The following is a 25,356-nucleotide window of genomic DNA, read 5'->3' on the forward strand; positions in this document are numbered from 1 at the left end:
ACTTCAAGACGCCTTATAAGGAATGGAAAGGGAGGTGGATATTTTTTGCTGTTTTTAAAATTAAATAGGCAGCTAGTATTGTTTTTTAAATTATTATGAAGAACAAGTTTCAGCTTTGTTGTAACGTGCGTTGTTTGCCTGGACTGCTCAAGACCTGAATGCTTGTGTAGGAGGAACTCCTTGAGTTGGCTTCTTAAATCCCTTCCTGCTGTTTCACATCTGACACTCCTTGATGAAACATAGGAGCCTTGTCTTATAACAGGCTTATTCAAAGTGATACAAGCTACGAAAGTCAGATCTGGGAAGAGTGTTGCCGTTTTCATAACATAATAAAAATACTGTAATGATAAATAATTAATAGTGTGTAATAAGCATGTCATAAAAACAAATTTTATATTTCCGAGATCACTGCTTTTATAATTTATACTCAGGGAAAAGAGAAAATCCCTGGAAATATTCATTTTTAGGAGAGGGTTCGTGAGACTTGACATTTTAGTGAAAGGGGTTCACAGGTTGTTAAAGTTTGGGAACCACTGATCTCGTGATAACCAGCAGGCCCTGGGTTTGCAGGCGTTTCAGCGGAAGTTCCGTGTGTGGAGGGCTTGCAGACTGAGGCTGATGATATTTATTGCACTGCAGTAATGTCTATGAGCTCCAGGAGCAGGACCTGACCGTGCTAGGCGCTGCACGGACAAAGACTAGAAAGACAGTCCCTGCCCTCAAAGAGCTTACAGTCTGAAAGCCACAGTTATAACTAGGCTATGATTTCAGCATGGACATTTTTAGTACATTTTACAGCAGAGGTGTGGGGAAAAAAACCCTAAGTCACGTAAAGGCCACCAAATAATGTGTTTTTTGTTACATCAACATTCACAAGAGACTAGTGGGGATGCTGAAAGGTGAGGGCCAGGGAAGGGGCTGGAGAAAGGGCCCACTCCAGATTCACTCCGCAGCAGCAGAGGCTGGGCCTGGCTCCCCATTCCAGGTGTTGTGACATGCTACAAGAGGTTGCAGTGTCACTCTGGTTCGGCCCATGGGCTCCTCCATCTACATGCTCAGTGACTCTCAGGAGAAAGCCCCATCACAGATAAAATATAGACAGTGTTTTGCTTGGAACATACACACACAGAGAATAGCAATCAGCCCCCAGAACTCCTCAAGTGCTCACAACCAAAGCATCCCAGGGACTGGTCTACACTGTAAAGTTAGGTCGAGCCAGCTGAGTCACTCAAAGGTGTGAAAAATACACCCCTCCCCCCCAGTGATGTAGTTAAGCCAACCCCTAACACCATTCTTCCATACTTAGCTACCACCTCTCGGGCAGGGGGATTTACGACAGCAAGGGGAGAACCCCTCCCATCACTACGGCGTTTCAATGGCGGAGCTGTAGCATTTTGAGTGTAGACATAGCCTCCCTTGCGAAGCTACCTGTTCTTTTTCCTGTGCTCTGCCCTAATGAAGGCTCAGTTCAATGTCAATAAATCCCAGAAATTAACCCCAGCGTGTGCATTCCATTTCATTGCCTACTCAAAGTGCGTTGCTTGCTGTGCTGAATACAAAAGCAGTGCATTATTTCAGGGAGAAATCTCCTGGTTCCTTGTGTCTGAGTTTGTGGGTGGATTTTTTTTTTTTTTTTTTTTTTTAAAAAGGAACATCAAAGCAGGATCCATCTTTACCAAAATTAGATCCTAGATTATGAACAACAAAGTTTTTATGGGGCCTTTGTGTAGCAAGAACCATCATATTCTTTTCTGGGGCGACAGTAAAAAAGCATCATTTTATCACATTGTAACACACATACATACTGATTCCACTCTCTCTTATATCAATTTTACACCCATGTAATTCCATTGATTTAAAATGGATTTACTCCTTATTTACACCACTAGATCAACATTTGGCCCTCTGTATCTACATTAAAATGCAACAGCTCATTCTGAAGGTGCCTTCAGTGAGTTCCCCTCAGAAGTACCCAAGGCAGAACTTTTAGAAAGCAAGAAGCTCTTTTTCTGAGATCTCCCTATTTTATTCTGCCCCCTTCCCCTCCGTCAAAGTTGGCCCAAAGCGTTTGGTCTTTACCTCCATTTTTATCAGTGCGGCTTTATCAGCCAGTCACTGAGCTGCATGAAAATTATCCCATCAATTGAATGCACATGATGACTGGACATAAGCAGACACTAATCTATGGGATAGGCTGAACATTAGAGAAACAGGACTTTTGCAGTGCATCCCGTGCACACCTCTTCCTCTGCATTTCTTTAACTCCCTGCATACTGAAGTTCTTTCGGAGGTAGGAGCCTGTGTACATGTGCGCATGGAAATTCACGTGAGTGGGATTTCGTGTGGAGTAAGGCGCTACTCAGCACGAGCCAACGTATCAGAATCTGGCTTTATGCCTGGAAGTCCCCATTGCCGGAGACCGTACTCAAGGATGTGTTGTCATGTGTGAGATGACCCAAGTGGTGATTTCATGACCATGCAGCAGTTTATGGCATTTTCAAACCAGGAAAGACACAGAGCCACGTTCTTTGATGAGACTCTCTTGAGGTCAGCAGAGATTAAACTGACCCCTTCTTTTTACAGCCAAGTGGAGTCACCTGTTCTGGGACCCCGGCTGGAGTCAATAATCTAACTCCCTCATTAGACTGCTGAGTAAGTGCAGGCTGCACAACCTAGATCTGCAAGGTTTGAGAAATACTGGGCCCAGTTCTCCTCTCACTTACAGTTGAGCAGCTCTGCACTGGCTCTAAATTGTGATGAGCATCCAGCATTTAGCCAACTTCCCCTCAGCTCCCTCCAAGCCGACATGTAGGCTTTGAAAGATAGAAGAGCTGGGGAAGTTCTTCTGCACACAGCCCAGAGAAGGGGTCTCCAGTCCATATCTGCTACAGAGCAGTACTATCCATGATAGGCCCGAGCGGCGTTCAGGGGTCGCCTAGGATCCCATGATGACTGAGAGCAAACCCCCTCCCTCCATTCTGCTGGCTCTTGCCAGCCTAGGAGGGGGATCTGGTCCCAATCAAACTCTAGGGAGAATCCCTGTGCCAGGCCCATTCAGTCAATTTAGGCTTTAGAGGGAGGGAGGGTGGATCTCTTTATGCCGTTTATCAAAGGCATTTTGTTGGGGTTTCCTTGTTAGACTCACCTGCAATCTGGGGTCCGGCAGGATCCTGGTTTCCATCTCAGCTGAGGCAGACGTGCAGAGTCCAGAACAAAAGTGAGTCTAGCCACAGGACTGTGTTAGTGGGTTCAAGCAGCTCCAGGGGACAGAGGGAGAGATTTCTCACTCCTTGGGTTTGCAACTCAGACAGCTTGTTCCAACCTAGGCTCAGGACTTAACACCTTGGTCCAACTAGTGCAAAATATCACACCATCTACATTATACTTGTGCCCGCACATGCTCTGTCTACTCCCTTTCCAAAGGCAGGCTCAGGGAGAGGGAGGAGATAGGCTAATTAATCTAGCCTCTCTTAAAGAGACAAACATGCTTTCTGCACAAATGCATTGGTGACAAGCTCAGGGCCTGTGCCTTGTCAGTATCTGAGCATCCGGAGAAATGATGATAGGCCATACAACTCTGATCCCAGTTCCCTGTTCTAACCTCCAGACCCCACATCCTCCTATCAACTGGACAGAATACTTACCTCTCTCAGGGAGGAGCTGTCAGACATAATGCACGCCTCGAGATGCCTGGATAGCAAGTGCTATAGAAGTCCAAAGGATCCTCATCAATAAAGGGAAGACACTGGGTGCAGTTGTCACATAAAATTAAAAGCTTTTTTAGTGTTTAAAATAGCATTTACACATAAGCAGCTATATATTAACTATACAGACACTTGGGTTTTAATACAATATCTACAAAAAAGAATTCAATTATGCAATAGACATTTAACAGGAACAGTGCAGTCCATGCTAGTAAAAGGTTACTCTCGGAGTAGAACCAATTCTAGAATAGGTGATAGTCTGGGTTTTCATTATTTAAAATCATTTAACGTTTCCCCCCCTCTACTGTACATAAATTCTTTACATGTATTTCTAATCACTGATTAGAAGGATTTTTTTTAAAGTCAATCTTATTACAATCCAGTTAAATGCAAAACAAAAACAATTACATCAACTCATCAGCTGTCAGTCTCAAGATGGGACTGTCAATTTGACAAAAAAACCAACAAAAATATCAAAAGTCAGCGCCTGTGCATCGTTTGCCATCCAATATACTTTTGGATAAAGTGTCCAGGGACTATTACCTCTGAAAAGCAAATGTGTTAACAGGAGGTCAAAGACATCAGCAGTGCCTTTAAGACGCTCATAAACCATTCACCAAAATCTTACTCTTTAGAGAGTTGGGTTAATACATTAGGTGGGTGCATTACCCTCACATTCCAGTAGGAGGCATCATCCCAAAGCCTTGGCACATAGGTAATCTCTAATCCACAAAACACACCTATTTGTTCTTATTAGTTGCTGTTGACAGGAATGAATAAATAATAGTGCAAGTCCAGCTGCAGAGCACAGGCAGATTGTGTTAACTCCCCCCTTCCCTCCCAATTCAAATACTATTTAAGGCTCCTGTTATGAGACCAGCTTGTCATTTGAACCCGTTCAGCATCACCCCCTTCATGTGCCTATTAACGGCAAGCCCATCACTTTTCTTTGCAGCGGGAGGAGGACAGGTCAAGATACATTCTAGAGCCAGACCACTGCCAGCTCCCCAACCTTAAAAGGAGCAAACTAACCTGGGCTCTACTAAGAAACGACATGCTCTTTAAGGGCCTGATCCGTCAACTATTCGCCACCTGGCGTAGCACTTACAACTGCCTCGTTGACGTCAAGGGCACGTCTCTCTGGAGGAAGCACTCCACCTGGCAGTATATGCTTGCAAAATTAGGCCCAAACGCCCCCAGGCTGCACAGATAAACTTGGACATATTTAAAGGCATCGGCAGGATTTTGGAGATCTCCCTCCATCCACTCATGAATAAGTGACAAACATTCTGCTCCTGGTTCCCCACTCACTCAGCCTGGCATCTCCCTAGACTTCAGTGGAGTTACTGTACATTCCTCCAGGGGAAGGGAGAGGAGAATCAAGCCCTAAGTATTATACTGCAACCATGATGTATTGCACTATTCATAGAATGGGCATTTAGATTCTCCTATGGCTCTTCAGGGAACAGAAGATTCGAAATACCGTTCATTGTTTAATAACCTGCCATTGCACACAGAGCAGCACATGCTTTGCCCTAAGTGGGAGCTTGATTTCAGCTGAAGCCAGTTTGGATAGAACTAAGTTAATTTCTAACTCACAGTCAAAGCCAGACTTGGCAGCCTGCTTCCTTCAGCAGATGAGCACCTTCCCACACCTACAATCGGGACTGTGTCAGCCTGAGTCCAGAGTCACCCATGCACACAGAAATACATAACACAATCATTTCAACACAGCAGCAAAGGGCAACACGACATAGAGCAGTTTTTCTGCCAATAGCACTTACCACAACAACAAAAAGAAAAATACAGCAAGTGTGTAACTGCAACTCTTGAAAAGACATACAAGGAAACAAAACACTTCAGCCTCCTTGGGTGAAAGCCCAGCCTATAATCACTCCCCCTTCTGTATACCCTAACATATTAACACTACCATCTTTTCCCCCGATCCCGTAACTTTTGCTTTAAGATAAAGTGAGCCAGAAAAAAAAAAAAAAAAAAAGAGCAGAGAAGTAAAAAACTGGTTTAAAAGCAGAACCACCAGAGATTGTCAGTAAAGTCAAAGACTTTTTTTTTTTTTTTTTTAAATAGGGCCTCCTTGAGCTACAGCAAAAGTAAGGGATGATTTCTTTGATTGCTTTAAAAAAAAATCTCTGAATGTAATTAGTATTTGCATCATGCCTAGGTGAAAAATGAAAAAAATGTTGCGAACAGCTCCAGGTTCTAAAAGGATCGTGCAATTTTATATTGGTTACCGGCAACTCTGCTACTTAGCCAGTTTAGGCTGGGATTCCAGCTGAATCATAAAGAAACACAGCTGGGCGAGGCTAGCCAATGGGTGGGTTAGGCAAAAGGGATTTAGGGGCTTAAACAGGGAGTTGGTGTGTGGCATGGTGGGGTGTAAAATCTACAGTGCTCCAGCACACTAACTGTCCATGTGGATCCTGCCACTGTGCATTAAGAGTACCCTAGTGTGCACTGGTGAAATGAATGGTTGTTTCAAACAGCGGTTATGTCAGTGCACTCTAGGGAACCTTGTGGGTACAGCAGCAAGATCCACATGGACCGTTGGTATGTGACGCCCTGCAATGCTGCAGCTCTACGCCCCAGCTTGCTGTGCACTAACTTCATTTAGACACGCCCTAAGACCCACTGACTTTCAGGTTGCTCTGTGCTTAAGTCGCTTTTGAAAAGGAGCCCTACGATCCTAAGTCATTTTGCTACTTTTGCAAATTTTACCCTTTGTCTTTTTCTAATTCTACTAAGAAAAAGAAAAAGCTGTGGCAGCCACCCCAGGGTGCATGACATGATAAGCACGCTGCTTGGGAAGTCAGTGCTGCAGTAGGATTACAAGGGAACATGAAATCCCAGCAGTATTCAGCTATACATCTCTTCTGCATGCCTGCTAGGCACTGAAACCAACAACAATGCAAGAAATATAGCCGGAGGGACCGTCATATTGGGGGGAAATCTTTTCTACACAGTGAAGCGTGATTTAAGCACCTATCCTCAAATTCATCAGGAAGAGCTGACTACTAATAAAGGTGGATTTTAACTGAAGGGCCAACAACATAGGACTGAAATCCTTGGAGATGTGTGACAGCGGATGCTTAAGAAAAAGCTGCCGGTTGGAAGTGCGACCCTTAACACAGTTTTCACTGTGTGTCAGGTAGAAAGATGAATCGATTTTAGCATTTCTGAGCTGTGCATAAAAGCATTTCCCTTACCTAGCCCTGTCTGCATTCAGAACATGCCCACTTGGTAACACTGCAGGGCCAACCCCAGGATTCTGATTCACAGCAGAGGTGAAGCTGGGAAGGGTGATGCCAGGAAGATCTTATTCAGCAACCGAGAGGAAAAAGAGCGGCCAAAATTACCAGCAAAGCCACTGATGTGGGCAGGAATAGGATGAGCATCCCCTCTTTAATGAGAGGAAGCTGCATCTATGCCTTGAATAACCAGATAGTGGCAACTGTCCCATTGCTGCGGGAACAACCTTCACAACAGCAATTAAGTGCACGTTATGCCCAGACAAAAATGGACATGCCTCATCATCAGGGGTGTCACGGTTGTGATAGGATGATGTCAAAATGAAAGACAATTCTACTCCTTACTCAGCAGAGGAAAGAAGGGTTCTACATCGAATCAGATCTTTGCCTCCTGCTGGGAATTTCCCCTCTTACATACTGCCCACAAACTTTCAGGCGTCAGGGCTGCTCGTGCTGTTTTTTGCTATTTACCAGACGTATGACAAGGAAATCAATCATAGTAGCCAGTGTTTCTGGTAAGACAGAGAAAGAGAGAGAGAGAGAGATAAAGGTGCTAATAATGCATCACTGGAAACTTAGAAGTCATATGAAATAAAAAAGCCTTGAATCAGCCAAGACGACACACTAATTGCACTGAAAGTAGATGCCACAATTACCAAAGCTCGTCAGGCTGTGAATATACACCAGTCAATCACATTAAAAAAAAAACAACATGGGGAGAAAGGGAAAAAAAGAGGAGGAAAGAAAAGATGCCATCGACTTGCTGATATTTAAGAATCCCAGGGGATTTTTTTTGTTTTTTGTTTTGCAACACACGACTGAGATTCAGGAAGGTGTTACATGCAGTGTTCGGCAAGGACCCCCCCCCCCCCCCCAAAACCCAACCCCAAACCCCAACATCAATGAAAACAAGCCCCTCCCGCCCCTCCCCCCAAAACAGAGTCTGAAGGCACTTCCTCTCACATGATGTCAACAAAGAATTCGCAAGGGTTGCCCATCGCCTTCTGGAAGGACTGCCGGCTCCCCGTCAGCTCTGGAGGAACGGAACTCAGTTCTCTCACGGGCGGTCCCCCGGGGGGTCCACTCGTCCCGTAGACTTTGGAGCCTAGCTTTGGCAGGTTGTAGAGGGGTGGGACCCCCGGAGGCCCGTACGAATGGTGGCTGTGGTGGCTTCTCTCGCTGTGGGTGGCAGAGACGTGGCTGAGCTGGCTGACGGGCCGTTCGCGGCGCACGACGCTGGCTCCGCCCCCGCTGCGGGCGGTGTGGTCGGATTCGCTGCCGCTTCCGGCTGACTTGCGGTCCTTCTCCCTGCCCAGTGCCCTCCGGCTGTTCTCACTGTTGCTCCGGTTAGAGCCGCTGCTCTTGCTTCCTGTGGACGGCGAGCAACAGGAACAGAACGGGAGGGTCAGTCAGTCACGTTTCCTCCCCTCCTCTTTCATCAACACGTCCTGAAATCCCCCCGGCATCAAACCCACAGTGGCAACAATGACAATGACCAACTCCGGCCCACGTCAAGCACAACAGGCTATGGAGGACTCCAGAATTTGGCGACGACACCCGCTAGAACAAAGCTGAGAAGGCTGCGACATGCAAAGATGCACATCGATCCAACCCACCCTCCGGAGCCAGCGTGGGGAAAGCATTGGCTAGCCTAGAACTACAGCCTGAAGCCCCTCTGCTTCCATGCCTTCCCACTGGCCAAGCAAAGGAGAGGGAAAAGACAAAAAGGGGAGAAAATGGAGGGATGGGGGGGGCCGCGCGGGTTCTGTTTTTAAACACAAAATAGGTTTCTTCTAACAGTATGATTGACTCAATGTGTGGATGCCAGGAACCCTGGCACAGGAATGGGTTATTCTACCACAAAACCGCTTCTTCAGAACAAAACTCATCTGCTCTTTCCGGTATCAGTCTTTGGTAAACAAAGCGGATTCAAAGGATGGGCCTGCTCCAAATCCAGTGAAGTCAATGGAAGTCATTCTGTTGGCTTCCATGGCATTAGGACCTGATCCAAAGGCAGACTCCTACAAAGCCCATCACGGAGGTGCTTTGTGGTTGTAGTGTCCTTCAAAAGCCGGTGTGTAGAGTTGTTACACGTAGATTGCCATGTATCATGCAAATGCTGAGTCTAGAAGATGTTCCCAACAGAGGCTGAAAATAATGCCTTAGAGGTTGTGTGCAAGTAGCCACAGTACATGAGAGTGTGAGCTATTGACCTCACTGGGTTTTGGGTCAGGCCCAGTGTGAACAGCCGCAGGAGGTGCTCAGATATCATAAGGATGAGCATGGAAGGATACTTAGGTAGATATTTCCAAGTAAAATCTCTCTCTTAAAAAAAAAATAAAAATCCTAACTTTCCAAGCCATCATTCGACAAGGAACTAATTGCTCTGCTTAAACCAAAGCCCTTAGAGTTTGACGTTCCATTCACGCACAAACTCCACCGCCTCGTAACCATGGGCCAGATTCTGAATTTCAACAAGTGCTTGCTACTCCACTCAAGTCATCACAGCATTGATGGTTAATGCAACGGAAGAGAGGGAAAGAGAGAATCACAGGTGCTCCTACTGCTAGTCGCGGCTCTCCTTCTGCTGATGAGATTATATTGAGAAAAGGCAAAACAAAAGAGATGGAGGAAAGAAAACTAGCCAGGCCTGGTGCGTGTAGTAGAGATCTCAAAGTCTCCTGCAGAACACAGAGGGCTTGAGGACCAAAGCAGAACGTGGAATACCCAAGACGCAGTGTGGACGAGGGGTTTGAACTCAGGACTAGGAGCCTGCAACTGGTGAGTTCTATTCCTAATTTCCACCAATTCCCTTGTTTGCTTTAGGCAAGACACTTGACTGTTCTGGGCTTCAGTTTCTCCATCTATGAATGGAGGTTATAACATTTACTCCCCTACCTCCCAGGGGTGTTGTAAGGATTGGTTAGCTAAGCCCTTTGAAAACAAAGCGTTACATAAATGCTGAGTTTCATTATCAAACATCTCCTAATGAGCCAATAAACCCCGCCCCCGCCATGTACCAGAGCATAATTGGGAATTAATAAGATAACTGTTCCAGCCCTCACTCCAGGCAGGATCGACGTAAGAGTGACACAGAGAATTCTTACAAGGCACTGATTATAATTCATCCTCGAGTGAATGGCGCTGTGCCCATCACCACCCAAACACAAATCTTAAGGCAGCGCTCTTTGGCAACTGCTTTGCAAAATCAAGAAGCACCTTGATAGGAAGAAACTCCAATGCAGTGGGCCTTTGTTCCCCAGCAGGAAGTCCCCACATTGTGGCAATCTTTGAAGCACTAGAGAAGCCTCCTTTTCCCCTAACGTGTCCCAGGACAATAGTATCAGTTTTCAAGCAGGAATTCCCATGGATGGAGAGATCGGTTTAAAACCTGATGGCACAAAACTGGCCCCTTGACATTCTCCTCCCACGTTCTAGCTCTATGCTGGGCATGCAATGCCGAGTCTGTAGTAATGTTCTGAGATTAAAGCTGGCGTGTATTTCAAAGTAAAGGTCTCTGTGGGAGCTGCTATTCGAGATCAGGCCCCGGAACCGAGGCTCACTTACCCCATCAGCACAGTCACTTCTGAAGGTAGTAGCGCATTCAGTTTGGTGCAGGTGAAAGGAGCTGAACCGACAGCTTTGGAGAACTAAGCCCTCTATTTACTAAGAACTATGTCCTCCCCAGAACAGTAAGATTCGGGCAATAGCAGGGCAAGCTTCCTCTTATTGCCCTTCCAATACACCTCACCACAAATCCAGGAGAGGAGAACAAAATCTAGGATCCTTGGCCGCTCTGATGACTACCAACGAGGTACCAATTGTATGACATGGACACTCACCAGATCTGCACAGACACCCACGGGCTCCCCGGCCACTGAAATCCTGGGATATCCCCTTTTCTGTCTGGGGGGTCACGACCAACCTACCAGAGCCACTCTCTCATTTTGAATAGCTGAGTTATTGCTACACCCTCAGTGGCTGCTCACTTTACGCTTCCGTCAGTCACATCAGCTTTCCGAATGCCCAGTGTGACTAGATCCAGCTGCCTGGTCCAGCACCCCCAAACAACTAAGGTGCTGGCACCCATAGGCCTTCCACCAGGCGTATAACAGGAGAGAATTGGTGGACACCTCCAGAAGCAGCTTATTGGACTACTAAAAACAGGATGCAGGAGGAAAAAAGTCAAAAGGCTGACCACAGGCGCTCAGGGGCGGGCACCATTTGGAAGTCTGCACGTTGGCAGGGAGAATTCGGACGTCATTCCCCGGTAGCTGTTGTCCCGCTCTGCAGTCAGATTGCTCACTCCACTAATGCCACAATATTACAACAGGATGCGCTGGGACAGGCAAAGTGCCTCTGACAATTGAAAATAAAATAAAAGGGGGGGAGGGGAACAGCTAAACATTTGGATCACAAGAGTCTAAATGATCATGCTATGAATTTGTTGTTATTATGGAGGCATTTGAAGCTTACCAATCCCCTAGTGTCAGCCATTCCCTTCTGAATCCTTCAGTCTAATGCTTGCTCAGAACAAAACAAGGGAATAACACAGTTACAAAACAAGAAACAACACAGCAGTGTAGTTTCCAAAAGTAGAACAAGGGAGAAAAAAGTGCTGAACCCTTCAAAATGAAACCCTCCCGTTGCCTTTAATGAAACTCTCCTAGCTGGTAACCCAGGATGCATGGATAAAAAGACTGGACCTTTCCTATTCCAGCAGCAAAGAGCTCATGTTCTGTTGCTCACAGTGACTGGTGAACCACATTAGGAAAAATCAGTGTCCCCCCGCCCCAGTGGCAGAACGGACCTGATGTGGATTTTTTTCCTAAAGATCTGAATTTTTTTGGTTCCCCTTCCCCACATATTTGTTTTCAGCTGAGGTGGGAAGGGCAAGCGCTGGCCGTCTCACCAGAGAGCTCTTCTCGTGGGATTCCCAGCCTGGGTTTGCAAAACGAAGCAGGTTGGGTTAAGTCTGGAGGGGCTGCATGCAAATTACTGGATGTTTATCTTGGTAACATAATTCACGCCCAAGCTTGGAGCCTCCTTCTGAGCCTTGCCTTTTGGTTACGGGCAGCGTTTCCAAGAGGGATATTCACACTGGAAGCAATGAATTTCAGAAATTGCAGGGGACCGCCCACTGGACAGTCCTACCACAGAATCATGTTTTCTTTACTTGGCTCAGAAGAAGGACGTAGCAAGGGCTGGAAGGAGGTGGTACGTTTACGCAACCCATGCAACATGCATCAAAGCAAAAGTAATTGCGCTCCCAGCGGAACAGCGTTTAGGGGTTGCAGTCCATTTGGCTGGCTGCTCCAGACAGCACTCTTTTTGCTTATTTCACACGAGAGGCGGTGAATAGCCTTCTGCACTCAGGGCGGAAGTGGAAGCCAGGAGCACGTAGTTTGGAAGCCCACTTCTGTCCCTGACTCTCAGTTCTGGCACATGGCTTCAAGCAAACCACTAACGGCCTGATTTTCAGGGACATTGAGCACTCCACTGAACTCGGCGACTCGCACCTGTGAAAACCAGGCTCTTCACCTCTCAGGGTCTCATTGTTGCCTTTTGATTAGTCGGCAAGCTGCTATCTATGTAGCTCTTTCCCAGGGTGAGGACTGGGTCATTAACGCTGGATTAATTAGGGATTTGTAAGTGCTACGTAGTATGTAATGCTGTGGGGTACCTATGCCACATTGAACATGACAGACGGCCCTGTATCTAGTTCCCCCTTGGTTCTTGCTCTGTGTGCTGAGCTCTAGCGAACTACCCAGATGGAATATCGTGCTGGCTCAATTAAAATGTAACGGGCACTTTCACTCCGGTGCTGAAAGGCCGGCCCTCCTCTCCCTTGAGTCTGCAAAGAGAGATTTGCTTCAGCACAGTTGCAGCAAATCCCATGCATGGAGCATACAAACCACGGGGAAGGGGAGCACAGACAGGACTAGGGAAACTCAAGCAAATGGCCAGGGATAACGGGAGCTGGGACAGCGCGTGTTCCACTCACAGGCTTACCTTCACTTTGCTGGCTACCCGCGCTGCCACTTCCGTAGCTGAAGCCTGGGTCCTGGTATGCTGGTGGGAAGCATGGAGGGGGGAGTGGGTACTGGTAGGGGTACCCCTGACCCAATGGCCAAGGTGCAGCAGGATGTGGAAGGGGAGCAAGAGTGTCCTGATCAGAGGCTCCGCTAGAACCGTTGTTAAGGTTCAAGGCAGCCATATCTGGAGGAAGAAAGAAAAGGTGAGGACAGTACAATTCCCTAGCACCTGATACCCACGTACTATCATCACCCTATAGAACGACAGCTAATGGGTTTACGTGGGACTTAACCTCAGCAGTTCAATCCAACTATTACCCAGGGTGAATATTGAATATGGAGGGACGGGTATTCTCAAGCAGGCGTGTGCAGTTGGGAGTGCAAAAACACATGCACTGATCTGATTTGATGCCCCAAACCTTCTATCATTTGCCTATCGCTACCAGCCGCCCGCAAAGACATTCTGTTTATAGGCAGCGTCTCAGTGGGGAGATGGGCCTTGCAGCAGAACCAAAAGGTTAACGAAGCCAGTCTCTGGTGGACTATGGAAGGATGGTGGCCTTGTGCTTAAGACACTAGACTGGGACTCAGGAGATCAGGGCTCAATGCCCGACTCTGCTTCAGACTCCCCGTGTGACTTTGGGCAAGTCCAGCCGGGGTGCGATTCCCAGCGTGCGTACTCACACTTGCACTAGTTTGCGCTGAGCGAGTGTGCTAAAACGAGTAGTGAAGCTGTGGCAGCATGGACAGCTCAGGCCAGCAGCCCCGACAATAAACCGGCTTAGGCACTGGGGTGTGGGGGGACATGCTCAGGGCAGCTAGCCCGGGCTGCTGCTCCCACTGCTCGAACACTATGGCGGCCATGCTCCTATTATTAGCGCTAGCTCTCCTCAGGCCGCGCATGTCTCCCCGAGCCGGGAATCGCACCCCAAGCTCCAAGTGCAGATGTAGCTTCGATCCCCTCTGTGCTTCAGAGCCCTTTCTGTACAAGGGGGATCGGTCCTGAACGCCGAGGGAAATTGTGAGGGTACAGCCATTGCTGAAATAGAGGTGCTAACGCACTACCACGATGGGGGCCCCCAAAGTGACCTGAAGAATGAATTCCAGAGCAAGAGGGGTCAGCGGAGAATGCCCTGGCAGCCTATTCTCATTTACATGAAAGGAGGGCCAGACGGAATGCCTCTGCTGATCACGCTTGTGTCAGGGCATGAAATCATTATTCAATTTCAGATCATACTTACACAGTCTGCATCGCCATAGCATTTGAGCCCCTCACAGCATCCCCGTAAGGCAGGGTAATCCTAGCCCCATTTTACAGATGAGAAACTGAGGCCCGATGACAGGCAGGCGTGTGGCAGTAAGGATTGGAACCCAGATTTCCTGAGTCCCAGTCCAGTGTCCTATTTCACTAGGCCATCCTTCCAACCCAGATAAAAGCATAAGAACGGCCATACTGGGTCAGACCAAAGGTCCATCTAGCCCGGTATCCTGTCTTCCGACAGTGGCCGATGCCAGGTGCCCCAGAGGGAATGAACAGAACACGGAATCATCAAGTGATCCATCCCCTGTCGCACATTCCCAGCTTCTGGCAAGATAACTCAGTTGCTTCTCCTAGAGGAAAATATTGGCTCACGATCATGTAACTCTGGTGGGGGGCAGGCTCGTGTGTGGAAATCGCCACGCTTGTGAGATTCCACAGGAGGTTGTCCTGCGCTTCCTGCCAGAACAGAGGAGCTGGCATAGAGCACATGTGCAGCTTTGCCCTTCTCGGCCGAGGAACTTACTGCTGCAGAGGTCCCCGAAGACGTAATAGCACTGCTCTGAGAAGGTGATTTTGTTCACAGTGTGCCTGAGGTAGCCGTGTTTTAACATGCTGCTGGCGTATTTTCTAGCCTCCCGTCTGTCCTTGAAGCCCTCCACGTGCGTGTAAAGCCAGTCGACCACATCTGCCCCTGCAATGAGAGTGGGGAATGGAGAAAGAGAAACATCCCAATGTTACTTTTAGCCGGCAAGACAACGTTCAAACTCCTATCATTATCTATTACAATGCATTTGGGCCTATAGGCCTCAGCCAGCTCAGAGCATCATTGTGCTAGGCACTATCAAAAAAAGATACAGGTCAGGCCCTGCCCCGGAAAGCTTCAGGATATCATATTTTCATAGCACCTTTCATCAGGCCCGTCACTGAAATGCATCCACCTCTGGGGTGGGATAGAGCACCTGTCTAACAGTGCTAACCACCACCAGCCATCAGTTTAAACCAGGAAGTGAAGAATAATCCTGCATCCAGGTGGAGCACCTATTCATTTAAATGCTAAAAAAACAAAAAACAAAAAACAAAAACAAAAAAACCAACACAGACATGGATTTTTTTTTTACGTGGTGCATATGAGGAGGAATTAAGACAATCTGAAATGACACAGTGTTTATACAGACAGTGACAGGTTTTCAACAGATATGGGGGGCCAGGAGGGGTGCAGACTCCAGGCTGTCTAGTGTCCTGTTTAGGTAACAAGTAAAAGTCACATAGGTTGTTTAGAGCTCAGTACATATTTGCATGCAGCATGAAAACACCATCTGGATCACTTGGCAGTTTCCATCCAAGAGGGAAATAGCTGGGGTGGTTCAGGTCATGACTGAGATGCCTTGGCCGAGCTGCGTGAACGTGCAGGTTTGGAGCAGCAGGGGGCGCTGCTATCCTGGACTGAGATGCCTTGGCCGAGCTGTGTGAACGTGCAGCTTTGGAGCAGCAGGGGGCGCTGCTATCCTGACAGGCACAGGATGGGAGCAGCAGTGGTATTATCCATAAGGGTTCAGGTGCAGTGGGACAATGGGTGGGGGAACCTTGCACAGTCCTAGCCCACACTAGTTCAAACTCGAGCCATTCGTTCTTCCTTTTCACAACTAGATTCTTTCACAGAAACACAGAAGAAAAAAAAAGTCACCACGGCTCTAAAAGGCAGCTCCCAAAGATGGTTTCTAACAAGCCACTGGGTGATCTGCGCAGCCGTCGGGGGACCCGCTTACCTATCACTGCATTGGAGATGGTAATTTTTAACCACATTCTGTCCCGGATTTCCAGGCCTGAGTCAGGTAACTGCATAACCTTGACAATAGTAGCCATGTCACTCTTCACAGTCAAGGGAGATTCTTCCAATTCTGAAAGGAAGAGAGGTTAGATGCTTCTCGGAGCTCAGCCACCTCCGCAGAGAGTGTCACTTCGTTTCAGCTCACCGTTTGGATTGCGCCTTTCAAGACACAGCTTTCCAAAGCAGAGGCAAGACAGAGTCACAGGATTTCCCCATCTTGCCCTCAGCAGTGGCACCAAGGTGCAGGATTCACACCAGTTCTGTAAAGATGCTGCTTGGCGTGAACAGTTTAGTCACTGAGCTGCAGGCACCCTACAGGTGTTGGGTTCTCTAGCCAGCTACAAGTCACTACCGGCCCATTTCCCTAGGGGGAGCTCCTGAGGCTGATCCAATCATCAGCAATTTCCCATGTAATTTGCAGCACTCCCAGAGGGACTTCAGGCAACACTCCCTCCACATTCAACCCACCATAGGTCACGTGGTGGTCGCACAACAGACAATGTTAGGAACAAGCACGTTTTGCTTCTACCTAGACCTTTGGGTTAATCACTATGAATGGTGGCACCTGCCAGGGAAAGAAGAGGGTAAGTCTATTCTGCTATCAATGCATCTGCAGCTCATGTCAATGGGCACAGTGCAGGCATCAAAGGGAGGAGTGAAACGAATCGGGAAACTAGAAGACAGCCTGTATCAGTAACAAGCCCTGGGCTGGTGGATGCCTTGAAAATGACTTTAGTGGTACGCAGCCTTACAAACCAGGGAAAGTAACAAAACCCAATGAGAACACATATACCCTCTCCCCCATGCTCCATGCACCTCTCTTGCAGAGTATTTGGAAAAGCCAATTCTAGATGTGTCAGCACTGATCAGCCGTTGCTGCTTTTCTCATTTGACCACCCCCATCTCGTGCACAACTCCCCTGACCTGAGTGTTCAGCTAGAAACGAGAGAATTTGTTTTGCTGATCCATTTCAATAATAAAACCCAACAGTAAGTGCCTGCCAGATCTTCTGTGCTGGCTGGGCAGGGTTAAGCCTGGCCCCCCTGTCCCTCATATGGGAGGGGTATTCTCCTTGGTTACCTCACCCAGCAACTTCTAGGGCCCTTCCTTCCAATCTCTCTCGTTACTATGATCTGCGAGACAGGTGTGAACCCCAAACGCCATCCAACTCTGGATCCAATTCCCAACTGGTAATGTATTTTTAATGGGCTGCCCACCATACTCATTGTGTTAATCCTGCCTCCCATCCTCCCAGCTCAGGAGAATTCATATCCATCATGTAGCTCAGGCTCATCTCTAACAGAAACATAGCAAGTCATGAGCCCCCTCACTTTTCTAGGACAGCAACGGAACCAATTTCACTTTGCATCAGCCACCCTCACATTTTTGGTAAAAGGCACAAGTATGACACAGCGAAAACTCAAACCATTGATCTTGATACATGCACATCTACACACTTGAAATATACCATCACATGCCATATACACACACACACAAGGCTTCTAAACACTCATGCCATCGGAGCAACACTATGATTTGCTTTTGCTTTAAGTTAGTTTGGTTAGTGACAAAAAGCAACTTTTTTAAAAAAGAATATCTGATTTAAATATGCAGGGAGCAATAAACTTGATTTTCATATGGCCTGTCTCCAAATCAGTATTATGCTTTTCGAAGCCACTGGAAGCAGAAGGATGGTGGATCAGTAGGCTGTTGTTTGCAGGTGGCTGTCCAAATCTGAAAACTCTCAGTTACACCAAAGAAAATGTATCCACCTCAGGACTGGACTTCCTCAAGTAACCCTTGACCCGACAACATGACTGAGTGGGGTTGTGAATACACGAGCATCAGAACAGGCAGAAATGCCGACCATCTTTTGAATCAGATGCATTAACCCAGTGATACTCAGATCCCAGTGGTTCAGGAGCCAAATTAGCGATCAACGTTACCCAAAGGAGCCACAATGTATTGTTTCATTTACTCTCTCTCTCTAGATTAGTCATTTTGCTGCGAGGATTCTATAGAAATATTCTCACAGCAAAATGACTGACCAAGTGTTCTACACTTGGTCAACAACACAGTAAAAGCATCTGATTGGTTAATAATTAAACCACACCACGTTTTAATATCACGTGCAGCAAAGAGAGAGCCACTAAAGAGCCACTTGCCGCTTCCGAGCCCTAGTCTGAGTATCACTGCATTAGCCCATTGCTTTAGATTGGTTCTGAGTGGTACCTTTACCTCTCAATTTCACCCCTCCACTCTTAGAGATTACTGATAAGAAGGGTATATATATATACACACACACACACACCAGGACAATGCAGTTGTACCATACCTCATACCATCTTTATTTCGCACCTTCATTCTAGTGCATGTGTGTACAATATTTGCTGAAGAGACAGGCCCACGCAGAAGGAATGAGTAGCTTTGGGCAGGATACCCCTTTTCAAAAAGCAAGACGGTATTTCACAGTAATGGTCTGAGGGCTTGATCAAACCCCATTCAAGTCAATGGAAAAAAACTCCCATTGATTTCAATGGGTTTTGGATCAGACTCCGAAACACAACAGCTGCCAAGAAGGACTTTGCAATGCTCAGGGGCTACTCCTGTAGAAAACTGGAGTAGTTTTACACATAAAGGTCTCTAGGGTGATCTCAGAAGACCCGGACGGGCCGTAAGCAAGTTCCTCTTCTGAAAACGGAGGGGGGAAAGATGCTCTGCCTTTGATAAATGAACCAGCACTGGTGCTTGTCCTGGCTGAAGGCAGCTGGCCCAACAGAGAAAATCAGAGGCTAATGCAAGAGATTCTTGCCATGGAATGAGCTGAAAATTCTAGAACAAGGTACCTTTTTCAATAATAATTAATATGAAAAACTGCATCTATCTGGTGTGAAAAAGTCTGATTTAACAGCAATTGAGTAGTCAGGTCCCTGAGGAGTCCTGTGTTTGAGAGAAAAAGCCTGAAGAAACAAAGAGATAACGAAACCGACCGAAAAAACAAAAAAGAAACCCAAGCCCTGCTGCTTTGTGGGTTTCATCTGAACCCCCCCTTCCCCCATCTCAGGTGCTTTAGTCACAAATGTTGATGTAACACTGGCTGCACCAATACGTCTGATGTTAAGAACAGGCAAGAGGGCAAAGGGGGTGGGCTGCAAGGAAAAAAAAAAAGTCTCTCAACCCATTTACGTTATCCCAGCCCCATTATATAAATAGAGTAAACCAGGAGACATACCACGGTACTCAAAAGAAGGAACCCCGACACAGACTTGCACTCAGCTAATGCTGCTCCATTAACTGGCTGCTTCCACGTTTACAGCCAAAACAGTAAAACTGATGTTTATATTTGCTGTGAGTATCGGCAACATAACCCTGAGAGACTTTAGGAGGCTCTTGGACGGGGAAGTGCAAGGCTGGAAAGCCCTGTTTGTATTTAAGCTCTTTGTTTATTCCATTTTGGGTTGAGAGGCGTGCGGTCTCTCCGTTTCTGCCGTGACTGAGAGGTTAATGGGCGAGATCCTCTCTTCTTCCTGACCCACTCCTGAGATCTGGGTGTGCTGCCCCTCCTGTGCATCAGATTGGCTCCAAGTGAAGGAGACAGAAAGGGGGAAATCAAATAAATGGCAGTGCAGTTTGCTACCAACCTCGCTGCTAGTCCTGTTGGCCTTGTTTGTAATAAAATGTTACCCTCCTATCGCACTGCCATCTGAGGATCCCAAAGAGCCAGGGGTGGGTGCTGGAACAACTTGTATAATGAGGGGCGCTGAGAGCCACTGAACCAAACTGTAAACCCTGCGTGTGATGGAAACCGCTTCAAGCCAGTGAGTGTGGCAGCCCCCAGTTCTAGCACCTATGCAAAGAGCATGGGAAACGTGAATGAACGAAGCCTCCAGACACACCTCTGACGTGTGTCAGGATAACCACTTCACAGATGTGGAAACTGAGCCATTTTGTTCTGATTTCAAGTTTTTTCTCCTGCTCGTGTTAGGAAAAGGGAACGCCCCACGCCACAAGAAATGAAAAGCTAACTGCAGAAAACTGGTTTCACTCCCAAGCAACCTTCATTTCAGAAGCATGACAAAGAGGGTGTCTGCATTCCTCATTTCCAAATCGCTGTACTGTGCAGCAAGGCACCCGATACATTAATGTTTCAAGAGGAATGTAAACAGAGTAACAGACTCTCATTGTTTGACAGCAATCAGCAGACATATTAGACTCCAGTAATCTTTAGTATTTATAAGACTGAAAAAAATGCATCTCAAGATAAAGCCATGGTGGGGTAAGTGGTTTGACTGCTGATAATATTTCCCCCCCTTTTGCTGGTGCCGCCTACTGTCTAGGGAGATGCAGAAACAAGACCTACAAAAGAGGTCACTCCCCTTTCAGAGTTTCAAGGTGAGGCTGTAATTCTAGCTGCTGTCCGCTTATGAAATCAGAGAGTGAGCGAGCGAGCGAGCAGCTACATGGTCTGGCAGGACCTTCTGGTACTTTTAAATATAAAGGCACCACCAATGCACAGACAACTTTAGGAATTTAATACTTCAGCCAAACATTTGGCCAGGAAAGATTCAGTCATTGATCATTAACCCAAAGGTCTTTAAATGATCAATGAAGATCTACTTTATTAATTATGATGATGATTGTTGTTTTGCCTCTATTGAAAAATCCAGTATAACATATTAGCAATGAAACCAATAGGGTTTCTTTAAGGGGTTACAGAAATTACTTTAAGCAACCTATAGATTTTAGGCCCCAATTCAGCAATGTACTTAAGTGCTTGCTTACCATTAAGCTTGTGAGTTATGCAAGCTGGCTTCAGTGGTATCCTGCTGATTTGGAGCCTTAACAGAGAATGAGAGTACTTGTGGCACCTTCGAGACTAACAAATTTGTTTGAGCATAAGCTTTTGTGCATCCGATGAAGTGAGCTGTAGCTCACAAAAGCTTACGCTCAAATAAATTTGTTAGTCTCTAAGGTGCCACAAGTCCTCCTGTTCTTTTTGCGGATACAGACTAACACGGCTGTTACTCTGAAACTTAACAGAGAAGGAGATCCTCCCTACAGGAATTTTAAGGCAACCTACAAAATCTGTGGGGAATTATATAACCTTGCTACAGATTGGGTTAAAAATTCTACAGAAGGTTATCATTCTGTATTAAGGGTTTTTCCATACAGAATACCTGTAGGAAAGAAAGAAACACTTTTCAAGGTGTAAAGTTCCTTAGAGCTTCTAATTTAGATTATTTCATTGCAAAACAAGTCTTCAGGTGGAAAGAATGTCTGAACTGTAATTGGCAGTGTCACGGTTAGTTAACAGAGCCAATCTCTTTTTTTTTATTACCCTGTGCAGCTGAGAATATTTTCAGTGCAAAACAAAGAGATTAAAGGAGGTGTGTGTGAGCAATACAGCTAGATCCATCAATTCTCACCCCCTCTTTTAACCTACTCAGATAAGCCAGCCCTTTCAGAAGTGACGAGTCATTTGAGGTATTTCAGTTTTTGGATGTTCAAGCTGAGGCACCATAAAGGGCCTGATTTTTAGAAAGGGCGGACCACTCTGAAAACTAGCCATCTTTAAGGTATTTCAGACTGAGACCCCAAAATGGCTGGTCACTTTTGAAAATCTTGGCCCAAATTTTCTAAATAGGGATATGCTATTATGCCACCAAAAGCATCCAGTTTGCATTGCTCCTCCCTATTTCTTCTTCTTTTGAAAAAATATGCCAGCCAACAAAGTACAGTAGCTGTCCTGCCTGCCTCGGAGGAATCAGTGGGGGAAGAAAGGCTTGGGGACACATACCGAGGCTTTGCCACTTTATGAGTAAGAACGAGACAAGAATTTGATCTTGATTGAGGCAAAAGTGCTGTTTAATTTTGCTGTTCGCAGGGCAATAGGAAAGTGTGTCCAGTGTGCTTAGTTTAGTTGGTCAGTGCATTGATTGCCTTTTGAGCATCAACAGGACCAGCTAGAATCAGCAGCTCAAAGTGGGACGCTAGATGGCAATGTTTTGGAAGAAATCGTGAACCAGTCCTGCAGAATGTGTTTAGTTTCTGGTCTCTTTATTCTTCATTCAGGAAAACACTTAAGGATGGTGCTTAAGTCCATCCCTATTTAGGGCCGCACTTACAGACTAGCTTAAGTCCCTTCAGCACATGCTTAAGTGCGGTCTCGAATAGGGATGCTTTCCTAAATTGGGGCCTCTGTGGTGAGGACCTGAACAGCCACTTGCTGTATGTATTTGTCTTGCCTTAGTGCCATGTGTTTTTAAATCAGATGCTGCATTGTGCCCTGCACTCACACTAGAGAACAAGGAAAGACTTGTTTCTTCAGTTCTAAAATTTCCAAGATAAGAAACCATAATAACTTTCTCACTAGGCTGATAGGAGAACTTAGGAACTGCCACAACAGACCAGACCAGTGGTGGAGAAAATCTGACCCTTCATTTCCTCTTGCAGGACAAAAGTCACCAGCTTTTGGTTTGGTTTTTTAAATTTAGTAAAGTTCCAGAAAAGAAATGGCAACCCAATTAAACCATATTAAAAACACTGTGAAGGCTGTTTTGAAAGCAAATAGAAAGTTTCCAAACATAATGCCCTACTTCTTGATCCGCAAGGTTATCCACCTGGGGGAAATGGCTTTTGGCTCTGTAAGGGACTGATACATTAGGATGGAGCTCTGCCCCTCCATTTTATTGGAAGACGTGGGGGAAGCTCTTCTAACATATGGTACAAAATCTAAGTGCAAAACCTTGCTCCTACTCTGTGGCATCCCTGTGTTAACCTTTGGAAAGTTTTATGCTCCCCACACGTTAAAATTAAAAATTAAAATGTTTTCTTGCGGTTGTTGTGTTTGTTTGTGTCTTGCTTTGCTTTTTGTGCAGCTCTACACTGCCGGCCCTGAGCAGAAGACACCTGCCCTGTGCTGGCCGCAGTGCGACTTACTTTCCGAATCGTGAATTGAGCTTGTTAGTGAGGAGCTGGTAGATGTGATGGTGCTCATGGAGGGGCTCATACCGTAACGGGGGTATGCTCCCGTCATGGCTGTGGTATGAGAGATCCATGCTGCAGGGTCAATTGGCCTCACCGGTTCAGCTGGAATAGCAAACAAACAAAAAGAAAGAAACAAATCAGATTTCTGGCAGAATCCACCTCAGCAGGATTCAGTTGAGGGGGTGGGTAGGAGACAATTATTTGGACACTGTCAGTATCTTGGCGTCATTGTCATTCACATGCACAGGGCTAAGATGATCACTAGTGTGGGGGACCAGAAGGAATAGTCAGGGACTTTTGCCTTCATCCAGGACACTAAGCAGGGACGGTTGGGTTAGATTTGGAGGGGAGATCCAAGATGATCAGTTTCCTGTGATAGTGGCAGGAGTCTTCTCATATTATACTGTGAAACCTGACCCAGAGTCCAGACCCAAAGCTAACTGAATCCAAGAAAGAACGAAGTCCTGTGCCCCCCACCCCAAACTTAGAACTAGATATTCTGATCTGTTTGCAAAGGGTTGTGGAAAAAAAAATAACTTCCTAAGGTAACAGGGTAGCTGGAAATGCCTTGACCCTTGGGGTCTTTGTGCCATGCATTTTGAAAACCTTGCAACTTAGCACTGCTATACTGGCTGCTCACTTACCCCTGGGGATAGTAAAATAACTCCTAGGTGTGGGATCCCAGCACTTGGCCACCGTTAGGCTGATAGGTCTGAAAATAAAGAAAATAAATATGGATGACTCAGTTACCTTTCCCTGTAGAACCGGGAGAACGATATTCTATCGTGGTGAACGGATTCGTTCCTCCCCAAGGATGGCTAGATAGAACAATCACATTTTGAGGTGGTTTTTGCCCTAGGAACCCCATAGGGAATGAATCAGCAAGACAGCTACCAGTCTGTGTTGGTTTTAGCTGGTATACTAGCAGCCAGGGGCTAACCTATTCCAAGTGGTTCAGATAATCAGGATAAGCATCCATACTCTCGGTGCTTATCCAGATTGAACTGCTGAACTTCTTGAGCTTTGCCCAGTACTAAATTTCGGGAGACGGGGGAAAAACAGGGATCTGGTGACACACTCACCCAGGCTTGGAGACTATTTCCCGTAAAACCCGCACTGCGTCATCATTGCTCATGTTCTCAAAGTTGACCTCGTTCACCTGGAACATGCCACAAAAAGACAATGATGGTCAGAGGTTGTCACTAAAGGGAAAAGGCCGTTTTATTAGGCTAGTGTTAGCCTGTCCCATGACAATGGCAATGAATAGGGCATTGTCAAGCATTATGAGTGAAGCCCCATCTTAAATTCGTCTTAACTGTTTTCATTTGGTGGAGAAACTGAAGAGATTTTTCATTGCTGTAGAGTTGGTCAGCCAGCCAGCAGGGAGAACTCAAGTTAAATGGCAAATATTTGGAGACTTATGTAGTAGGTAGGCTAAAGTAGGTGTGCAAGCTAAAACTTCTTTGCACAAGAGTGAATTTCGCTCACGGGTTCTGGAACGGGGGAAGCTGGTGGAAAGGCCAAGCTGAAACCAGTAATATTTCAGCAAGTGGCATAATTTTGGGGGCATGGACCAACCTGTAGAAGCATGTCTCCTGGTTCAATTCGGCCATCTGCTGCCACGGCTCCTCCTTTCATGATAGAGCCAATGTAAATGCCACCATCTCCTCGGTCGTTGCTCTGTCCTACGATGCTGATCCCCAGAAAATTATACTTTTCTAGATAGGCAGAGGGGGGAGAAAAAGCAAGCGAGGTGATTGGAAGGCCACTGAAAGCTGGCCAAGTATTACTCTATGGCCTTAAGAGAGACTGGTGTCTTCCAGATTTCTCACCACCACCACATTATCAACAGAAGCATTGTAGACATTCAGACCAAGAGGCTAAGCTGAGCTGGTTGTATGTACCTGGCATATTCATCCAAGCAGGGAGAGGTTGTTGATCTTGGATTATTTTTTCATACGACTTGTTGAAAATGTGCACATTTTAAAGAAAATAAGCAAGAGGAACTGTACTGAAAAGACCTGTCTGCGCCTAGAAATAAAACACTTAACAGCATCAGGTCCTGTTTGTTTTTCCATACATCACTGAGGCAGCAGGAATTTAGGGCTGGTGAAAGGGGTTGGACTGACAGCCTGGAAAGTGTCTATTTATCCAAACAATGGGGACAACATGGGTGGCAGCAACATAAGCCTCCATCACCAAGCTACCTTCCTCCTTACCCCACTTCTAGGGGTGAGAGGAGAATTTTATCTCCAATGACCAGTCATGGCCTATC

The 25,356-nt window shown here is 46.4% G+C and overlaps 1 protein-coding gene across 5 annotated transcripts in view; it reads right to left on the minus strand.

The window, feature by feature from the left end:
- Positions 1–7,929: 7,929 nt before the first annotated feature.
- Positions 7,930–25,356, minus strand: part of DVL1 (dishevelled segment polarity protein 1) — a 171,354-nt gene continuing 153,927 nt past the window's right edge. For 2 of the 5 annotated variants that reach the window (XM_074975381.1, XM_074975383.1), the window contains 8 exons: positions 24,660–24,799; positions 24,164–24,240; positions 23,726–23,793; positions 23,034–23,183; positions 16,033–16,164; positions 14,790–14,957; positions 12,983–13,189; positions 7,930–8,339 (listed from right to left, as the gene is read on the minus strand). In XM_074975381.1, coding sequence (XP_074831482.1) covers positions 7,930–8,339; positions 12,983–13,189; positions 14,790–14,957; positions 16,033–16,164; positions 23,034–23,183; positions 23,726–23,793; positions 24,164–24,240; positions 24,660–24,799 — 1,352 coding nt within the window. Of the gene's footprint in view, positions 8,340–11,446; positions 11,498–12,982; positions 13,190–14,789; positions 14,958–16,032; positions 16,165–23,033; positions 23,184–23,725; positions 23,794–24,163; positions 24,241–24,659; positions 24,800–25,356 lie in introns of all 5 variants that reach the window. The other 3 variants (XM_074975385.1, XM_074975386.1, XM_074975382.1) reach the window with 3 other exon arrangements.

The sequence above is a fragment of the Natator depressus genome, chromosome 18, assembly GCF_965152275.1.
Source record: "Natator depressus isolate rNatDep1 chromosome 18, rNatDep2.hap1, whole genome shotgun sequence".
NCBI classification, from domain to species: domain Eukaryota; kingdom Metazoa; phylum Chordata; order Testudines; family Cheloniidae; genus Natator; species Natator depressus.